General features: G+C 45.0%; 2 protein-coding genes across 3 annotated transcripts in view; both read right to left on the bottom strand.

Moving 5' to 3' along the window:
• Window positions 1–19,467, bottom strand: part of ATOX1 (antioxidant 1 copper chaperone) — a 250,087-nt gene that overhangs the window by 101,985 nt on the left and 128,635 nt on the right. The gene's annotated exons all lie outside the window — the stretch shown is intronic.
• Window positions 625–19,467, bottom strand: part of GLRA1 (glycine receptor alpha 1) — an 88,512-nt gene continuing 69,669 nt past the window's right edge. The window contains exons 5-9 of one of the 2 annotated variants that reach the window (XM_056866915.1): window positions 18,465–18,547; window positions 15,062–15,199; window positions 13,542–13,756; window positions 11,421–11,567; window positions 625–952 (exon numbers count right to left, since the gene is read on the bottom strand). In XM_056866915.1, the coding sequence (XP_056722893.1) occupies window positions 638–952; window positions 11,421–11,567; window positions 13,542–13,756; window positions 15,062–15,199; window positions 18,465–18,547 (898 nt within the window). In that variant the 3' untranslated portion in view covers window positions 625–637. The remainder of the gene's footprint in view (window positions 953–11,420; window positions 11,568–13,541; window positions 13,757–15,061; window positions 15,200–18,464; window positions 18,548–19,467) is intronic. The other variant, XM_056866916.1, reaches the window with a different exon arrangement.

Raw genomic sequence — 19,467 nt, 5'->3', positions numbered from 1 at the left:
TCCCTCATCCGACCCTTGCAAACCCTGAGCCTTTCTCATTGAAAATCCCCCCTCCCAGCCTAAACCATTCCATCTTCAAACCATATGCAAACAACACGGGGAAGTATACAGGTATATGACTTTCTCTTTTGCTTGTACTTTTTTTAAAGCGTGCTTGCTTAGAAACTGGTATGGCCTTATAGAGCAAGAGTCTGGTTTAAGCATAATTGCAGTCCTCTTTGCACATGGAATCATGAATCATTCCATTGGCTTTAGAATCTAAGCTGTTAATAGGCTAAAAAAGGATTTCTTTTTGCATTATAATTAAGCATGAATATATATTTAATATATTACACTGCCTGGACTGCTGCCGAAGCAATCCTAAACTTCCTTATGCTGTAAAACAATTTGCCCCTCCCATAATCTCCCCCCATCTCAAGTTTTGAAAGCTTTCATCCCATAGCCCACCCCCCCTATAGTATTCTTCAGTTCATATATTTGTTTTTAAAAGTCGCCCCACTTTTTAAAATAGATATTGCCACATTCTTAAATTCATGCATCACTGCATTGCTATTGCACATGGTGTGTATAGAGGAACCATTTTTCTTGCCTTCTCAACCATCCAGCCTTCCTCGAATTCCGTGTACGGACCCCTCCCTCACTGGTTGTGTACATCTTCCCTTCGGACAATCTTGTAGATAATCCAGTAGAAAATGTTGAAGATGAGGAAAGCCATGGGGAAGCCGATCCGCGAGATCTTATCGATCTTCTTGGCTCGCTGGACGAAAAGCTTGCGCATTTCATCGGCAGACTTTGACGGAGGCGAGGCCGGGTTTGCCGTGTTGTTGTTGTTGGCTCCTTTCACCGAGATGCCGTCCTTGGCTTGTAGGCAGGCAGGTCCCATCCCGTAGGCAGAGAAGTTGAACCTGCCTTCCCCAGAATCATCCTCCTGAAATATATTGAACATAGGGCTCTACTTAAAAATAAGATATAGACAGTGCACCCTTGCTATAAGGCTCTCTTGTCATGACTCCCAATACAACCGGGGACAGGTATCTCCCATGATGCTTTGCTCAAGTGGCGGGGAGCAACCCTTTCTTGGAGAGACCAGCCTTATAGATGGGTGCAGTAGAATGTACAGATGCAAAGCAGGGGATCTGTTTATGACCGGAAAGCAGATTGATCTATCTTTCCTCCTGGAAGCATTATTTTTTCTTCTTTCAAAATATATATCCCCTGTTTTGCTTCTGCCCCTCCTCCCCATCCATACCTTCTTTATCATTTGCTTGCCCAGAAGGAGTGGGCTCCATGTAACTCTTATAGTAAAAGTCATTCCATGAAAATTTCTATGGAGTTACATGGACTTTTAGCATAAAGGCTCATCCATTAAAAGATACCTGCATGCATCATGGATTGACTGTATTCATGATGAATGTTCCCCTTTCCTTGCTGTCTTTTTGTGCCACCCTTCAACTCTGTGCTTCCTGTCTCCATCTGTTAAACAGGTTTTTGAAGAAGTAGAGGGAAGCATACCTACTCTGCAGACTTAGAGGGGTTTAAGAGTTATTCCTTTCTCTCTCTCTCCAGGGTATCAGATCTGTGCATGTATTAAAGGAATTGTATTTGCTAAGAATTCTCGGCATCTTCAAAATCTCAGGATTCTTTACAGGCAACCCTACCACTAAATTGGTATACAATTAACATAGATTGGTAATATAACTGTGCCCCCAGAGGTTTGATTGCCAGTGACTTCACTTGTCGTGCAAGCATGTCCTTAGAGAATAGCAGGGGTTTAAAATGTTGTTATTTCCTCTACCTGGAGATGAGTAGCTGATTAATTTGTTTAATTTAATAGACCTATTCTGACAGTTTAAAAATGAAAATAACTAGAGATTATGAGGATACCAGTGGGAATACCTATGTTGTATGTATAAACTATTTTGCAGAGACAGTATATTAAATTCTCTTCCTCTTCTTCCTGGCATTGATGAATAATAAAATAAGATAACTAAGATTATTCATTGCAATAATACAATTAATCATAAAGAATGCTGTTTTTCTGTACTTTACTATTCTAAGAATGAGAGGGAAGGCTTCTTGGCCATCTTCTAGGCATGGAGTAGGGGTCACTGGGTGTGTGTGGGGAGGAGGTAGTTGTGAATTTCCTGCATTGTGCGGGGGTTGGACTAGATGATCCTGGTGGTCCCTTCCAACTCTATGATTTTATGAATCCAAAAAGGATCTTCAAAGTTAGGTGTTATCCCTATTTCATAGCTCGAGTGACTGAATCAGAGTGGTCTGGGTCAAAGTACAGAGCCAGGAAGAGAAATCAAGTTCACCATTGGCCCCTACTTCAAAATCTGAGCTAGTTTTATAGTGCTCTGCATCAGGAGTCCTCAACGTTGTTGAGCCTGTGTGCACTTTAGGAATTTTGAGAACAAGTAATCAGGAAAGGTCTTAGTAATTCTGGGGCCATAGGCAAAAGTCTGGGATGGGCCCCCTGAATCACTGCCACCTGCCACTGTGGTCTCTCTGCCATCTCCCCCCACTAGGGCAAAGTAAGGAGTGGCACTTGCCCTATGTGAGGTAGGTGTGAGCTAGGGTTGCCTGGTCCCTCTTTGCCACTGGTGGGAGGCTTTTGGGGAGGTGGCTGAGGAGGGCATGGTTTGGGGAAGAGAGGGACTTCAATGTCATAGAGTCCAATTGCCAAAATAGCCATTTTCTCCAGGTGAACTGATCTCTATCTGCTGGAGAGCAATTGTAATAGCAGGAAATCTCCAGCTAGTACCTGGAGGTTGGAAACCCTAGTGTGAGCTGAGGCCAGAATCTGGCTGTACAAGCCTTGGAGTGGGCACAAGCAGCTGCTGTTGAGCCAGCTGCCTGAGCCTCAGACAGGACAGGCATGACTGGCTGTTGCTGCCAGTGAATGGCCCGAGCCCTGGATAGGGTGGTTGAGAGTGGCGGTCGTGGAAGCCTGCTCTTTTCCTTCTTTCTGCTGTTGGGGGGTGGGTGGGGCCATGGGTGGTCAGCCCCACCCCCAAGAAGGAGCCCAGGGCAGCTGTCCCTGTTGCCCATTGGCCCTGAAGACAGTGGCTACCATGTCAAAATAGCTGTGATGGTACCAATCACAAAATGGCTGACATGGGGACTAGGTCTAATCACAAAACATTGGGAAGTCCCAGGAAATGTTAAGAGGTTCCAAGTCAAGGATTCTCCTTTAATGGAGGCAGCTGTTTCTAATTAGGTGCTTCCTTAGGGTGGCCAGGTCCCTCTTTGCCACTGGCGGGAGGTTTTGGGGGTGGAGCCTGAGGAGGGCATGGTTTGGGGAGGAGAGGGACTACAGTGCCATAGCGTCCAAAGGCCAAAGCGGCCATTTTCTCCAGGTGAACTGATTTCTATCGGCTGGAGATCAGTTGTAATAGCAGATCTCCAGCTAGTACCTGGAGGTTGCCAACCCTATGCTTCCTGCAGACAGAAGGGTAATGTTCCTTGGGCTCTTCAGAAGCACCTCAGACTGAACGAAAGCTAGGATTGGCTCTTTGCTTTAGGGGAAGAGATGCTTTGAGGAGGAAGTAAGTGAGCACCAGCAAAGATACTGACAAGTGCCATGGCACCCAAGTATACCATGTTGGCGTCCACTGCTCTAAATGCAAAGGTCACTTAGTAATTCCACCAGTTGTTGCTCTAAATATTAATATATAGAAGAATCTTCTGAATTAGGACATGGACACATTCAAAATGTTGCTTTCCCAAATTAAATGTCAGCAGTGCATTGGAGAGAAAAATGTTCCTAGTTCTAATGACACGTTCCACCCATTAACTCACCCCTCCAATTCTGGGCTTTGACTTAGAATAATGTAGCGAACGCTTGTGTACAAGCAGCCACTTCCTTACGACTTTCTTCGGAGAGTATCTTTTAAGAATGGCCCTGTTTTTCATATTGCATGGTATGGATGAATTACACTGTCATAAGGTCACAGACAGGAACTATGAATGTCACTGAAAGTGCTTTGGGGATCCTGAGCAAAACAATATGAGACAAAGCATTGCTTGATCTGGAATTAGGTAAAAGGCATATGACTTACCATCACAGCCCTTTAGACTCAATAACAGGGATAGGCCTGCAAAGCCGCACCATTTTTTCTTTGGGTCCATTGCCTCTGCCTTCAATCAGCACTCAGATTGTGGGATCTCTTCTTTATATACAGCTGTCCCATGTTTCCTTCTATGCTATTTCCCATTAGAAGAATGTGACCTCTGGGCATCTAAATATGTATTGTACTTCCTGGTCTATTAAGGTTGGGATGAAAACAGTCTTTTTAGAATGCCCAAAGTCTTGGTCAGGGCAAGCAGGGCTTTTGACTTACTTTTTTTGATCTGTGCATGTCCTATCACAAACGAATGTTGCAAGTTCTCCTCTGTTTCAAAGGCAGTTTGTCATACAGCATAGGCGGGGGCTGCTATTCAAGAAACAGATGCCAAGAGTTCTCCGGAATGTCCCTGTCTCCCTTCAGCAGGGTTGCCAACCTCCAGGTGGGCCCTGGGGATCTTCTGGAATTACACCTGATCTCCAGACCACAGAGATCAGTTCCCCTGGAGAAAATGGCTGTTTTGGAGACTCTGTGGCATTATTCCCTACTGAGGTCCCTCCCCTCCACAAACCCTCCCCTCCCCAGACTCTACTCCCAAAACTCCAGGAATTTACCGACCCAGATTTGGCAACCTAACCCTTCGGTAGTCCTTTCTCATCTTATAGTGTTATGGACAGGACTGATAATTTAGACCCATTTACCAGTGTTAATGAGCTGAGGATTTGTGGACTTGCTCTCAGATCACATGATTTTAGTTAGATCTAGAACAAAGCTTAGAGGTTGCTGTCCACGATGTTTTAATTGCCCCTTTTTTTTTTATTAAACTTGTTTTAAGCCACTCCACATTCTGGTCAATTTCATTTTGGATTCAGAAATATTACAACAGCCTCTCAGGAAATGCCTATGATTTTTGTTCCTGGTTCGGTTACATCAGCACACTGGAGCCCACAGAGGGGACCTTCCTGACCTCCTCCCCCTTATTGCAGCCTGTCAAGACTTCCTACAATTCTGCACCCCAAACTGCATGTGGAGTCTGCAGTAGGATGGAAGGAATCACCAAAAACTGTCTGCTCTCCTGTGGAGGGGTAGACTTTCAACAAACAAAAGAGGAGGTTAAGATTGAAGCTTGTATCATTAACAATTTGCTCTGCACATTTCTTTCCCATTACATTTGGTTTCCATGACTTTGTCCTCTTTTGTTTTGTATTGAAGAGTTGGTAAATATTCCTTTTAAAAGGAAATCTTATTTCGAAAGCCTCCTTGACACTTCTGTTGAACCATGCTGGCATCCACGATCCAGGTGTTGGTACAAACAAGCCTTATACATCTTCAAGGGTGTAGGGTTGCCAACTCTGAGTTGGGAAATACCTGGAGATTTTTTTTGGGGGGGAAAGAAGTCTGGGGAGGGCAGAGTTTGGGGAGGGGAGGGAGCTCAGTGGGGTATAATGCCATCCAGACCACCCTCCAAAGCAGCCTTTTTCTCCAGGTGAACTGATCTCTGTATTCTGGAGGTCAGTGGTAGTTCCAGGAGATCTCCAGGCCTCACCTTGAGGTTGACAACCTTATCAAAGGGTGGAACTCCCAGTATCTAGGAATGTCTCCCTTTCCTCCTTTCTCCTTCTTCTTCTCAGGGGTGGAAAAGCAGAGGCTGGCATAAGAGACACAAATCTAGTAAGAGATCACAGCAAAGCTCTGCTAAGAACAGCAGCTCTTGGCAACAGGTAAAGCTCCATACTGCATGCGGCTGGAGGAGGCTTTCAAGTACTTTGACAGATCTGTGTGCTGCTCCCCCTGCGGAATTTCCATGTGTGCATAATATTTGTCCTGAATTAGCACCAAGATAAAAGCAAGTCAGAAGTTCATAGAGCTATTATTTCTACAGTTTTGGCACTACATTATAAAAAGAGATTCCAATTTGTTTAATAGGTAGATTTAGATTATGGTGGCACACGAAAATGTGGGTGATCAAATTATTAAGGGGATTTTGCTGTTTTAATTTATATGGTAGATGAAGCATTGAAAATTGCCATCAAGCTAAAAGTGAAGGGGTGACTTAAGAAATAGAATGGGAATTGGCCTTTTCAACCTCAAGAAGAATTTGTGCTTATCAGAAGTGCTTTCCAAAAACGCATTACCCTACTTTACATGTTTGAAAAAAACTTGCTGTTGCCAGCAGGTGGCAGCAAAGTGAAGCACGAAGTATATGAATGAGGAGTCGAAATCTGCATTTTAGCTTTTATCAGAGGCAGGTCAGGTGACTTGTCGAACACCTAGAAGGAAAAGCTCAGTGCTGCAGAACTAGACAGTTCCATGCAAAGATTTATGGGAACAGTCCCACTTTGGAAACTCATATTAGAACATTAAAGAAAATGGATGCCACACAGATCTTGGAAACGTTTCGGTTGTCTAGATTCATGGGTTTGGCTAGTTCGGTCTATTAATTAGGTGGATTTACTCACCAAAAGGCAAAGCCCCAAATGATTCAATCAAATTTGTTCCGATTGGTTCAGAGTGAAATCCCATAGCTGCCTTAGCAGTCTCATCCTTTGGGGCCTTTATCTGATGACTAGTGGAAAGGGCGGAGGGTACTACAGCCACTCGCTGGGAAGGTGAAAGGAGTTTGGCTGGTGCATCACTCCTTGAACAAAGGATGGAGGGATGAAAGACTGTCAGAGGGATGACTTGCTAGAGCCTCTGGCTGATTTTGAAGAAGCTGTGTCCGATACCTCAGGCTTGCCAACAGGGATGTCAATGCATCCAATTGTAATATGACATTCCTTGGGTTCTCTGCTTGCTTTCCCTCCTGCCCGTGAGACATTCCTCAGTGATGAAAGGGCCAGAAGATGTGGTTCAGTGCCTGCACCCTTCCCCTTGCGCGATGCTCCAGTGTCTGAAATTGTCTTGGCAAAAGGGCAGAACTTCCACACTACCCAGCTCCGAGAATCTCAAGGGCAACATAAGCAAAATATATGGGCTTGCATCCTGTGTAAGTCACCCTCAGCAGGGTCCATGTAGACATTCAGTGAGGACTGATCTGCCTGGAAGGGAAGCCACTCAAGAAGAAGCAAAGGAGATGTTTCCTCAAAGTGGCAGAAACCACCAATGCTTTCATGCTCAACAGGACAAAGTTTCAGTTTGGTTGCTCTGCTGCCTGCTTTACATTAACATAAAAGTATCCCAGAACCATGGCTGAGACAGAACAAGAGCTGTGGTGGAAACAGAGACAGTGGGAACCTGCCATAAACAAGACCTCCTATCTCCTTCAAGCCTTTCCCCAAACTACTGATCCCTAGCAATCAATATAAACATATAAACTTCATGCACTCTTAGTTTCCGCACAGACGAAAGAGGAAATTTAAATGTAATTAGGCAGAGAACTTTATCAGCTGCCAAGAGCATGTTTGTATCAGATTAACTATCATTGGTACTACCAATGTGTCACTGGTGACCAAGATCACGTTAATTCATGCAATAGTATTCCCTATTACAAAGTATGGGTGTGAAAACTAGACAGTGAAGAAAGTTGACAGGAAGAAAGTAGATTCCTTTGAAATGTGGTGTTGGAAGAGAGTGTTACAAATACTGTGAACTGCCAAAAAAACAGGTAAGTGGGTTCTAGATCAAATCAAGCTGAATTGTCCCTAGAAGCTAAAATGACTAAACTGAGGCTATCGTACTTTGGTCACATTATGAGAAGACAACAGTCACTGGAAAAGACAGTAATGCTAGGGAAAGTTGAAGGCAGTAGGAAAAGGGAGAGCCAAAATGAGATGGATTGATTCTATAAAGGAAGCCATGCCTCTCAGTTTGCAAGACCTGAGCAAGGCTGTTCATAATAGGACGTTTGGGAGGACATTAATTCATAGGGTCGCCATGAGTCGGAAGTGACTTGACGGTACTTAACACGCACATGTCTAGTCTGCTCTGTCTTGGCAGTATTCAAAATAAACTTGCAGATCCAACCCACTCAGTTTTATCTTGCTTTATTTTAGCTTGCCTATTGCTCACCAAATCGTCAGGGCCATCCCGAAGAAGAGTTCTCAGTGCTTCAAAGTAGTCTGCATATTTTTCCCCAGAAGGGACTAGTCCAGTAAGAGAGATCATTTCATTTCATCTGTCTGTTTATATATTACTTTATTAGCCACTTTCCCCGAAGAGAGTCAAAGCAAATTAAATGAGAAGAAGGACAGAGAGGGTGTAACTCTGCTTAGTGTTGGACTGGTAGCGTATCCGTAGGTATTCTTGGAATGTTATCGTGTTCTTGTAGTTCACTTTCATTGTTGTTTGATCTGATGCAGGGATAGCCAGCCTATCATCCTTAGGGGTCCTATATCTTCACTAATAGTACAGAAGAGGATGTTTTTAGTAGATGAAGCTACCCGTGTCATTGGACTGCAGAGAGAAGAAAATGTGCACCTGCCAAATATACAGCTACAGGAAGCAAAGAAGTCCTAGGGCTGAAACGCTGGAAATCATATGTCTAATTCTGATCTTAGTCCAGAGTGTAGATCAGAAAATCAGCACAATGGAGCCACATGGAGATAGGGGAGATATTTCTCTGTGTTAGTGGACGAGGTTTGCAGAAAAAGCTTAAAAGTGTTTTTAAAGCTGGAGGGTGGTGCATGCTTAGACAGCATTGAGGGGGTGGGGAAATGTTGAGTGGCATTTGGCTTCTCAGAGCAACCCAGAATGATGACTGATAATGAAGAAGAAGAGTTGGTTTTTATACTCTGCTTTTCTCTACCTTTTAAGGAGAATCAAACCAGCTTTCAATCACCTTCCCTTCCTCCCCCACAACAGATACCTTGTGAGGAAGGTGGGGCTGAGAGAGTTTGGAGAGAACTGTGACTAGCCCAAGGTCAACCAGGAGGCTTCATGAGGAGGAGTGGGGAAATGAACCTGGTTCACCAGATTAGAGTTTGCCGCTCATGTGGAGGAGTGGAGAAGCAAACCCAATTCTCCAGATAAGAGTCCACTGCTCTTAACTACTACCCCTTTCTGGCCCTCTAGAGTTGAGTAGGGGGGAAGCCAGTGGGAAAGAGGAGGAAGTGGCAGGAGGTAGAAAAGATTAAGCAGTTGGGGTAGGTGATATGGAGAAAAACATTGGGACAGCAAGTGATGGGGCAAGAGCAATTGGGGGGGGGGGAGAAAAGGGCAGGGGGAGGGTGAAAATCAAAAGGGCTGCATCAGTCACCAAGAAAAAAGTAAACAAAAAGCGCAATCAAAGGGAGCAAATATTTATTTAATCGATAATACCTCCGCATTTCATGTTAGCTACATCAGGGAATCTAGTAGAACAGTAGTCCTTTCTAACCACAGGCTGTGAGTAGAAAGGACATCTATTCCACTAGACCCCCCCCCCCCCGATGTAGTTAATCTGAAATGCAGAGGTATTATTAATTTAATACATACCTGCTCTCTTTGATTGCACCATTGGCTTTTCGCCTACTTTTTGCAGGGGTCGGGGTGGCCGACTGAGACAGAGAAAAAGGTGGAGGAGCAGGGAAAAGTGGGATTTTCCTCTCTCCCGCAAGCTCATGTGGGTCTCTCTTTCCCAGCCATCTTTGGCAGCTAAGGAGCATCTGCTGGGATTGTTCCAGCAGCTGCTGCTCTCTAACCTCCCAAGGGAGGAAGCTGAGGCTGCAACCCTCAAGCAAGCTGAAAACAATCAGCAACATTTTGCTGCCCCCCCCATTGTTTCTAATCTAAAGTCTTTGTGTTGTCTGATGTTTCCTTGGAGCAATGACTCTTTCTAAGTGGCAGTGCTTTGTCAATGGCACAGAGGTATCAAAGCCCTCCTGTTGCTACTCCACACAAAGGTGACTGCTTTCTTCTTCTGAAAAATTCCACCGTGAATTGACTCATTTCTTTTTCAGGCATTCACCATTAGACTGAGTTGCATGGATCAGACTTCATTTGGGATCATTTGACTAAGCAGCTTTTACCTAGACTAGATCTTTACAGCTGATCACTTGCTTCTGCTCTAAATCTTCATCTCCTAGCTTTGTTTTCCTGTCTTTTCTGCTACAGAATTCAACAGGGTTAAGTAAAAATGGGCATAGGATCGCCGCCTCCATCTCTCTTTATGTTCCTCATGCCATCACAAGCTCATTGTTATATCTTACTTCCTAAATGTGTTGTAGATTTTATGAGATATATGTATTTTATTGATTTGGGTTTTTTTGTTTGTTCTGTCATGTTATATTGGTTTGTCTGTTTGGTTTCCTGTGATGTATTGGTTTTATGCTCGAGACCTTTGGCCATGTGAGCTTAACAATAAATAGGGTTGCCAGGTCCCTCTTTGCCACCAGCGGGAGGTTTTTGGGGTGGAGCCTGAGAAGGGTGGGGTTTGGGGAGGGGAGGGGCTTCAATACCATAGAGTCCAATTGCCAAAGCAGCCATTTTCTCCATGTGAACCGATCTGTATCGGCTGAAGATCAGTTGTAATAGCAGGAGATCTCCAGCTAGTACACGGAGGTTGGCAACCTTAATAATAAAAGAAAAGGCTCCATCACAAACAAGGTCTCAGTTGAAGTGGCTGAACCTTCAGTCGCAAGGGAAGAACAGATCAACCCAATTCATTTTGCCCAGGCTGCTTTCAGGAACAGGCAAAGAGCATTAATCCTGGTTAGGATGGTCAAGGAGCTAACAAGACACTTGACTGGCGAGGGAATAAGCCACATTTACTTGCAAGGTTGTGTGAAACTGGCCTCTTGAATGATGCCCTTCCAAGATCATCCCTGCCTCCCAACCCAATTCATAAAGAAGCATGGAGCATGAATGAAAACAGCAGCAGGTGAAGCAAGGTGGCCGTCATAGCTGGGAGAACTCCATTGATAGACACAAGCCCTTGAATTGACAGTCAACATATTTTGCCATACATGGAGAGCAAGCTGGATGTCCAAAGGACAATTGGATCGGCTTGTACTTTGAGCATCTCAACTCCCACTCCCTCCTTAATGTACCCTTATACAGTAAGGGCTGTTTCATTCTTTATGCACTGAACAGCTTTCCAATGTATCCGCTGTGTGCTGTGCAATGAACACCATGAGATTCAAAGGGGAGATGCATTACTATGACCACATGGGTACTTGCAGAGAACATGTGCCAAGGAGCATGGATTTTGGTGCGGCTCCCAGGCACCTTTCAACTGCATCATCTGATATGCGCGTCTCCCTTTCAAACGTACAGTTCATTTCACAGACACACAGAGCACAGGCTGCAACATGCCTGGCATACGTAATGGCGACCAACCTCACATTCTGATCAGATTGGCTTTAAACTTTGCGTCCTGGATGCATCCATTTCAGCTGTGCTCTGCATAGTGGTACTAACTTGTGTATTTCCTACCTTATGGTGCCGCCTCCTTCTCCTGAACCTGAGCAGCTCTTTGTGCTGCCGGGACACAAAGTTGACAGCAGCGTATTCCAGAAGAGCTGAGAACACAAACAGCAGGCACACAGCCATCCAGATGTCAATGGCCTTTACGTAGGACACCTGAAGGAGGAAAGAGAGCAGTTTAAGGTGTATAGCTCAGTAGAGCAAAGTTAAAAGACAAAACAAAACAAAACCTAAACCAATTCCAACTTATCCAGCTGGCTTGGTGAAGGCGTATCACTGGCCTGTAGGGACTGACAACACTACCATAATTTTCAATCGCTGTTGACTTTCACCATACTAGTAGGCTAGATATTCCTTTAGATGGGTGAGAATGAGAAGGAAGCAAACATCAAGAAGAAGAAGGAGTAGTAGTAGTTGGTTTTTATATGCCGACTTTCTCTACCACTTAAGGAAGAATCAAACCAGTTTACAATCACCTTCCCTTCCTCTCCCCACCCTCTGAGACACCCTGTGAGGTAGGCGGGGCTGATAGAGCTGTGACTAGCCCACAGTCACCCAGCTGGTTTCATGTGTAGGAGCGGGGAAACAAGTCCAGTTCATCAGATTAGCCTCCGCCACTCATGTGGAGGAGTGGGGAATCAAACCTGGTTCTCCAGATCAGAGTCCACTGCTCCAAACCACTGCTCTTAACTACTACACCACGCTAGCTCAAATGGGAGGCTTTGGTCTCAAACCTACAATTCACAACTGTCCTTAGCTGCCCAGGAAGTAAACCAAAACACCAATAGACACATTCCTAGACCCCAACTGTCTGCTTCTTGTTTATGAGAACTATGTATTTTTTAAAAAACTGTATTCCATTTATATCTTCCTCCAGGAAACCCAAGAGCAGCACACGTGGAATTGCAGATGGTGTTTTGGCTGGGAATTAGCCAGACCTGCTTGGTTTCAGCCAGCTTGGGTATGCATTCGTAACACATAACTGGCTTTAGGATTTAAGTCTAACTCACTAAAGGGCCTCATTTTTGTGCAGGCTTGGCCAACTGGCCTGTTATGGCAGCTGATCTGCTGCCACCACCTCCCAGCCCTTGCTGCTGCTCGGATGAACAGTGGGAGTGGGGGAGATGCTGTGTCCCTGTTGCTGTCACTTCCGGTGAAAACCCAGAAGTGATGCCAGCAGTGCTCTGGGATGCTGTCGATCTTTATGGTTTTACCACAGTAAAGGCATGCCCAACACTTTAATTCCCATAGACTTTGTTTATGGGGTGGTTTTGCCAGTGCCTTCCCCAGTCATCTTCCCTTTACCCCCAGCAAGCTGGGTACTCATTTTACCCACCTCGGAAGGATGGAAGGCTGCGTTGACCTTGAGCCGGCTACCTGAAACCGACTTCCGTCGGGATCAAACTCAGGTAGTGAGCAGAGCTTGGACTGCAGTACTGCAGCTTACCACTCTACGCCATGGGGCTCCTCAGGCATGCACCTGGCAACCCTATTATTTGTGTGTAAAGAGATCCCAATGGTCGTTTTAAACGAAGAAAGGAAAAAAGTGGTTTCAAGATTAACATGGAACAGAGGAGTAGCTGATAAGAGGGTGCCCGATCCCTTTCTCACTCACCAGTTCTCTACTCCAAAGAGCTCTGACCCAGACCACTTCCATCCCTATGGATTTCCAAAAGCTCACCTACAAAAATAAACCCACACTGGGAATCCCGCATAAGGTGGCTGTAATGTGGTGCAGTGGATCTGAAGCAGAGAAGCAGCAGGTGGGGAAATAGATATCACTCCCCTACCATTTCTGCATTCCAAACCACAACCTCCCAAAGTATGTTTTCTTTCATAATATATGGACATTGGGATGGTGATACAATCATTCACAGGCACCAAGAACAGATAGTTAGATATGAACTTTATTCAGATTGATTCACTTATTTTTAAGAGAGTGAGAGTTAGATCTGCTCTGCTTTCAGTGCCTATTTGGACACTTGCAAAGGAAGAAATTCACCTGTTAGATATGCCAGGTCAGGAACAACTGGGAATTGTGCCTAAAAAAGCATTCTAAAAAGTGTGTGCTGAGTTTGTTCACTTTATGAGGTTAGTATAACCTGTTTCATAACAAGGAGGACAGTTTACCTTGGGCAAGGATGCTCGGGAACCGGAGCTTTGTGTGGTCATAGTGAGCACAGTAGTGATACCCAGACCAACACGAGCGGGTGCAGCATCCATGTTGATCCAGAAGGAGATCCAGGAGAGAATTACAATCAGTAGGCTGGGGATGTACATCTGGATCAGATAGTAGCCCATCTGTCGTTCCAGATGGAAACGGGCTTCTATGCAGGTGAACTTGCCTGGGAATGACATGAAATTTAATGTTAGCCCGGAGTAGCTAACCATTTTGGTCAGAGTACATTTTTGGTCACATTATGGAAGATGAGAGTCATTGGAAAAGACAATAATGCTAGGAAAAGTTGAAGGCAGCAGGCAAAGAGGAAGACCCAACATGAGATGGATTGACTCTATAAAGGAAGCCTCAGTTTGCAAGACTTGAGTGAGGCTGTTAACAATAGGATGTTGTGAAGGAGAGTGATTTATAGGGTCTCCATGAGTCGGAAGCGACTTGATGGCACTTAAAACCCCCCCCCCCAAAAAAAGGCAATGGCTTCTTGTGAAGAAGTTGGTGTGCTGGCAATCAAAAGAGTAATTGTACCTGACCAGACATCCTGGGCACAAGCTCAGCCCTGTGGTGCTCCCAGAGTTGTACGTGTTCCCTTCAGTCTCTTTGGCAGAGAACCAGCACTGTGTGCTGATCAGAACAGTCTGGCACGTGGGAAGGGGTTCCTGTCTAGGATTAGTGAACTGTTTCCTTTTTTTCTTTATATACATTTTTCTTTATATACAACACATTTAGTTCCTCTGTCCCCCCCCCCTTTTTGCTACATGTCTCCCTTATTTTGGTTTTGGTTGGAAGCGAGTTCAATCAAAAGAACTTAATCTTTTAGGAAGCAAAATTAAGAATTGTAGTCAATATTTTCATTTATCATGCATATTTATAAATATAACAGAATCAACATTAACTGTGACCCTGTTTCATCTGAATTTACTATGTGACCTGTAGGGAATCCCATATCAATGTAACTAAAATGGTGTTCCAAAATTGTAATAATCTGAGTGTGGCTAGTCTTTAAGGCACACTTAGATATTATAAAAGACCACGTGCTGTTACTAGCTTTGTGTCTCTTTCGCCTCACTTCTTACTTCCAGTTATTAGGGTGGGATTTTATCCCACTGTGTGTTTCCTCACCCCTGTCTCAACATCACTGATTGCTGGTGAAGCTGAGGAAATAGTGTGATGACATCATGCTATGTTACCAGAAAGGAAGGAGAAATTTCACAGAGCAGTAGCAACTCGATGTCTCTTGGGATATGCAGCTCAGTTTTTACGTCTATTCATAAAAAAAGTTGTTCTACATTACATTTTGATCTGCTCTAATGGTCTTGCTAACTCGGCTTTCAATTAGATGGCTCATCATACAGGTTGAATGGTCTCGGTTTGTAATTGAAGAGAAGTGCCCAATAAAATGTATGGAGCCAGAATCCTGATCAGTTGATTATTATTAAGGGTAAATGATGAACATATCTCTGTGAGCACTGACCTGTATTGTAATGCTTAGTGCAGTAGCGCAAGTCTTTTTCTTCCTTTAAGATGAACTGAGGCAAAGTTAACCCATCAGCCACCTGCACGGCTCCGTTCTCTTGCCACTCAAATATCAGATCGTTCATTGTGTAGCCAACTGTGGAAAGCAGGGGAACAGATAAAAGTGATACCATCACATTCACTGGGATGGATTCTATCAGGTCCATTTTGCCTCTAAAAGGCTATATTGAACAACATGGGGCCTATGTGGGCAAACACCATACGTCATGGTGGGGCTGCTTTGTAAAGGGTAAATCAGATAAAATCACCGTTCCTTGCACTAGTGGAAAAACTGGTAGTATTCAAGCCAATCAAAACAAGTACCTGGAAGGGAACAGCATTATGCAAAGAACAGCTCAAAGCTGTAAAATGAAACCTTGGTATGACAAACAGATCTAAGTTCATCCCCTTTCCCCCTTATCAACCAATTCTCTTTTCATTGAATCATAGAGTTGGAAGGGACCACCAGGGTCATCTAGTCCAACCCCCTGCACAATGCAGAAAATTCTCAATTACCTCCCCCCCATAACTCCAGTGACCCCTACTCCATGCCCATTGCTGGTGCAATGGAGAAGCCAGAAACAACCGATCAGGAGTAGGATTGCCAGGTGGGTGGTTTCAGCGGGCAATTTCCCATCAATCCATCAGGCTGCTCTGGAGTGGGAATCGTGCGCAATATGATGCAATCACTTCTGGGTTTACCCCCAGAAGCACTGCTTCACTGCAGCTGCTTTAGCATTCAACCCCCCAGATGCCGATGTTCTGCATTCACATAGAAGTAATGCTGCTATTGTCTAGAATAAACACACATGAAGTTGCCTTATACTGAATCAGACTTCAGGTCAAATGCGTCTTTTCTGCCAAAAAAGGCCACTAAGCATTCAGTTGTCTTCTCCTTTCATAATGTCTAATACTTCACTTTGTCCCATCATAGAATCATGGAGTTGGAAGGGACCACCAGGGTCATCTAGTCCATCGCCCTGCCGGAAATTAACAACTACCTCCCCCCACATCCCCAGTTACCCCAACCCTCCCCCCGCCATGCAGGATCCCACAATCAAAGCACAAATCATGACATTCCTCTTTTTCTTGGCCCTAGCATTTGGCAGCCAGTGATGTGGAGCAGGACAATATAAATGGGGAACATAGTCATAGGAGAACATGAGGTAAATTCCATTAGATGTTATGGAAGAAGAAGAAGAGTTGGTTTTTATATGCCGACTTTCTCCACCACTTAAGGGAGAATCAAACCGGCTTACAATCACCTTCCCTTCCCCTCCCCACAACAGACACCCTGTGAGGTAGGTGGGCTGAGAGAGCTCTAAGAGAGTTGTGACTAGCCGAAGGTCACCCAGCTGGCTTCATGCATTGGAGTGGGGAGACCAACTCGGTTCATCAATTAGCATCCGCCGCTCATGTGGAGGCATGGGAAATCAAACCTAGTTCTCCAGATTAAAGTCCACCGCTCCAAACCACTGTTCTTAACCACTACACCACGCTGGCTCTCAAAAAGAGTGGGAGAGCAAAACTGATCACATGGCTGCATTTATTTATTTGTTTGTTTGTTTATATCCACCTTTTCCCCTGGAGGGGACCTAAAGTGGCTTACATTGTTCTCCTCCCCATTTTATTATCACGATAGCCCTGTAGGATAAATTAGGCTGAGAGCATGTGTCCGTCCCAAGATCACTTACTAAGATTCCATGGCAGAGTAAAATCTAGATCTTCCCAGTTCTACTCTAGCCAGTACACCCCACTGGCCATCTAACATATTTTTGGTGGAATCCAAGTTTTTGCAATAGCATCTAGTCTGGATCCACATCCATTGACAATGTTACCATTTACCTGGTACAAAAGGCCGGAAGTCTTGCATTTTATCTTTGACTCTTCTCTGTCTTTTGCTTCCCATATTTAGACTATCACCAAATGACGTAGCTCCTCCCATTTCAAGACTGCAAAGATTCAGCCCTACCTCGCTACGAAAACTCCGCTTCACAGTGTGGACACCTCCTGCCTTGACTGCACCAATCTTCTACTCTCTGGTTTCTCGTTATTGCACCGTGGACCCTACACTTTCATTTCATGCTTCCAAATTATTCCCTCCTCATGTTGTTCGGATCATCCTGACATCCTCATAATTCTGAATTTAGTATGAACTCTTCCTCCTTACCTGCCAGGCTTTTTCATATCCCAATATATTGCTACCTGTGATCTTCACTCATACGGTCCTACCATTTCAGTCATCTGAAGGTCTGCTTTCTCCTGCTCCCTTTCTACCTTGCTGTCTCTTAGGCCCAAAGAACTACCTGCCAGAACAACTGTGTGATGTCACCTCTCTCATGCCCTTCCAATCTCCTTTTCCCATAATGCCTGTGGCAGATCTCCTTAGTTTTCCTCTTCTGAAATTAGGGCTGCTACACTAAGCACGCTTCCCAGTGAATAAGCCCCTTGAAATAAACCTGGACTTACTTATGCATAGACTTTCTTAGGATTGCCTTGTTTCTATAAAAAATTATAAATGGAATGGATGCATATTTTTTTCCTATTTACCCCCCCCCACCTCCATCCCCTCCTTTTTATTGTTCCCCCCCCCCCTAGGCTTAAATATTAGATGGCAGGCTGTTTGAGGCAGGGACCTATACTTTTGCTCTCTGAAAAGTATTATACACATAAATTATTGTTGTATCATCATCATTGTTGATGGACTAGAGGGGGGAGGAAGAATGGAAACATCAAGAACTGATAAATGATTAGTGATTATTGTATCCTACTGTCTTCTTTAAAAAGATAAAGGTCCCCTGTGCAAGCACCAGGTCATTTCTGACCCATGGGGTGACGTCACATCCCGACGTTTACTAGGCAGACTTTGTTTGCAGGGTGGTTTGCCAGTGCCTTCCCCAGTCATCTTCCCTTTACCCCCAGCAAGCTGGGTACTCAATTTACCGACCTCGGAAGGATGGAAGGCTGAGTCGACCTTGAGCCGGCTACCTGAAACCGACTTCCGTCGGGATCGAACTCAGGTCGTGAGCAGAGCTTGGACTGCAGTACTGCAGCTTACCACTCTGCACTACGGGGCTCTTTTAGACACAGCTTTTTCCACCCCAGAGTCATCTGCAGGAAGAATCTGTTGAGGGAAGTTAACTCTAAGCTGGACAGCATCAATGGGGAGCTTGATCAAAGGAACATGAACACTTGCACATGACACTCAGGCTGTTTGGATGCGTCATCTCTTCATTCTTTGCCCGGTTTCACTTCCATAATTGGAGGATTCAGTTAGGAGCTGAACGGATGATATAATGTGTGCGTATGTGAGTGTGTTAGGAACGCTTGTTATTTTTAGAGGGGAAACCCTCAGCACTCACAGCTCTCTAACTGCATGATGCACGTCTGGACATCCATGGGAAAGTTCTTCAGATCCATGGGGCAAGCCAGTGTCAGGGTGATCCTGTGAAGTAAGAGACAGTGATTTAGACATAGCTGGCTGATCTGGCAAATTAGATCCAAGTAATCAGGATAACAAAAACTTTGCTGAGGTGACTGTAGGGGAGAATCATTATCATGACTCATGGATGTGGGAAAGTTATACTGAAGATACTATCTCCTGAAGAAAACATGATATTTAATTGTACTCCTTAGTTCTCTGAGCCATGAGATGTTTCAGGAGGAGGGCCACCTGATGTAAGTGGCAATCCTGTGAGTACCTGGGAATAAGATTTACTAAACATACTGACTTCTAAGGAAACACGCAAAGGATCAGGCTGTCACAGAAAAATCCTGGTGGGAGGGGGCTGAAAGTGCACAGGGAGCAGACTAGCCACTACACCAGCATATCCTGAGATGCACCAGTGGAAGGCCAAGAAGGTGCTGCACCCCAGCCAAGCATCAGTGTGGCAACACTGTGGAGCAATGCCCATGCAAGTCACTGTGCCAGTGGGGAAAGGGGTGGGCCCAAGGGCTTGGCATGAATTAGTTGGCTTCCTATGCTGGCCCAGCCTGGGAACTCTCCCCCAACCTGGCAAAAAAGTTAGGCTAGCAAAAACCGCAGCATAGCCCATAGGCATCCATGCAATGGAAAAGGCAGAGCCCCTGCCCAGCCGTGAAGGAGCACAGGTTGCCTACTACAGTTGCTGCTAATCACTTCTTTCCCAGAGGTGGCCAAACCCCCTTCCCTGCACCTAGGCTGGCCAGGTCCCTCTTCGCCACCGGCAGGAAGTTTTTGGGGTGGAGCCTGAGGAGGGCGGGGTTTGGGGAGGGACTTCAATGCCATAGAGTCCAATTGCCAAAGAGGCCATTTTCTCCAGGTGAACGGATCTCTATCAGCTGGAGATCAGATGTAATAGCAGGAGATTTCCAGTGACTACATGG

Source organism: Euleptes europaea, chromosome 1 (genome assembly GCF_029931775.1).
Source record: "Euleptes europaea isolate rEulEur1 chromosome 1, rEulEur1.hap1, whole genome shotgun sequence".
In the NCBI taxonomy this organism is placed as follows: Eukaryota; Metazoa; Chordata; class Lepidosauria; order Squamata; family Sphaerodactylidae; genus Euleptes; species Euleptes europaea.
The sequence above is the reverse complement of the archived record's forward strand: the minus strand, read 5'-3'. Positions and strand labels throughout refer to the sequence as shown.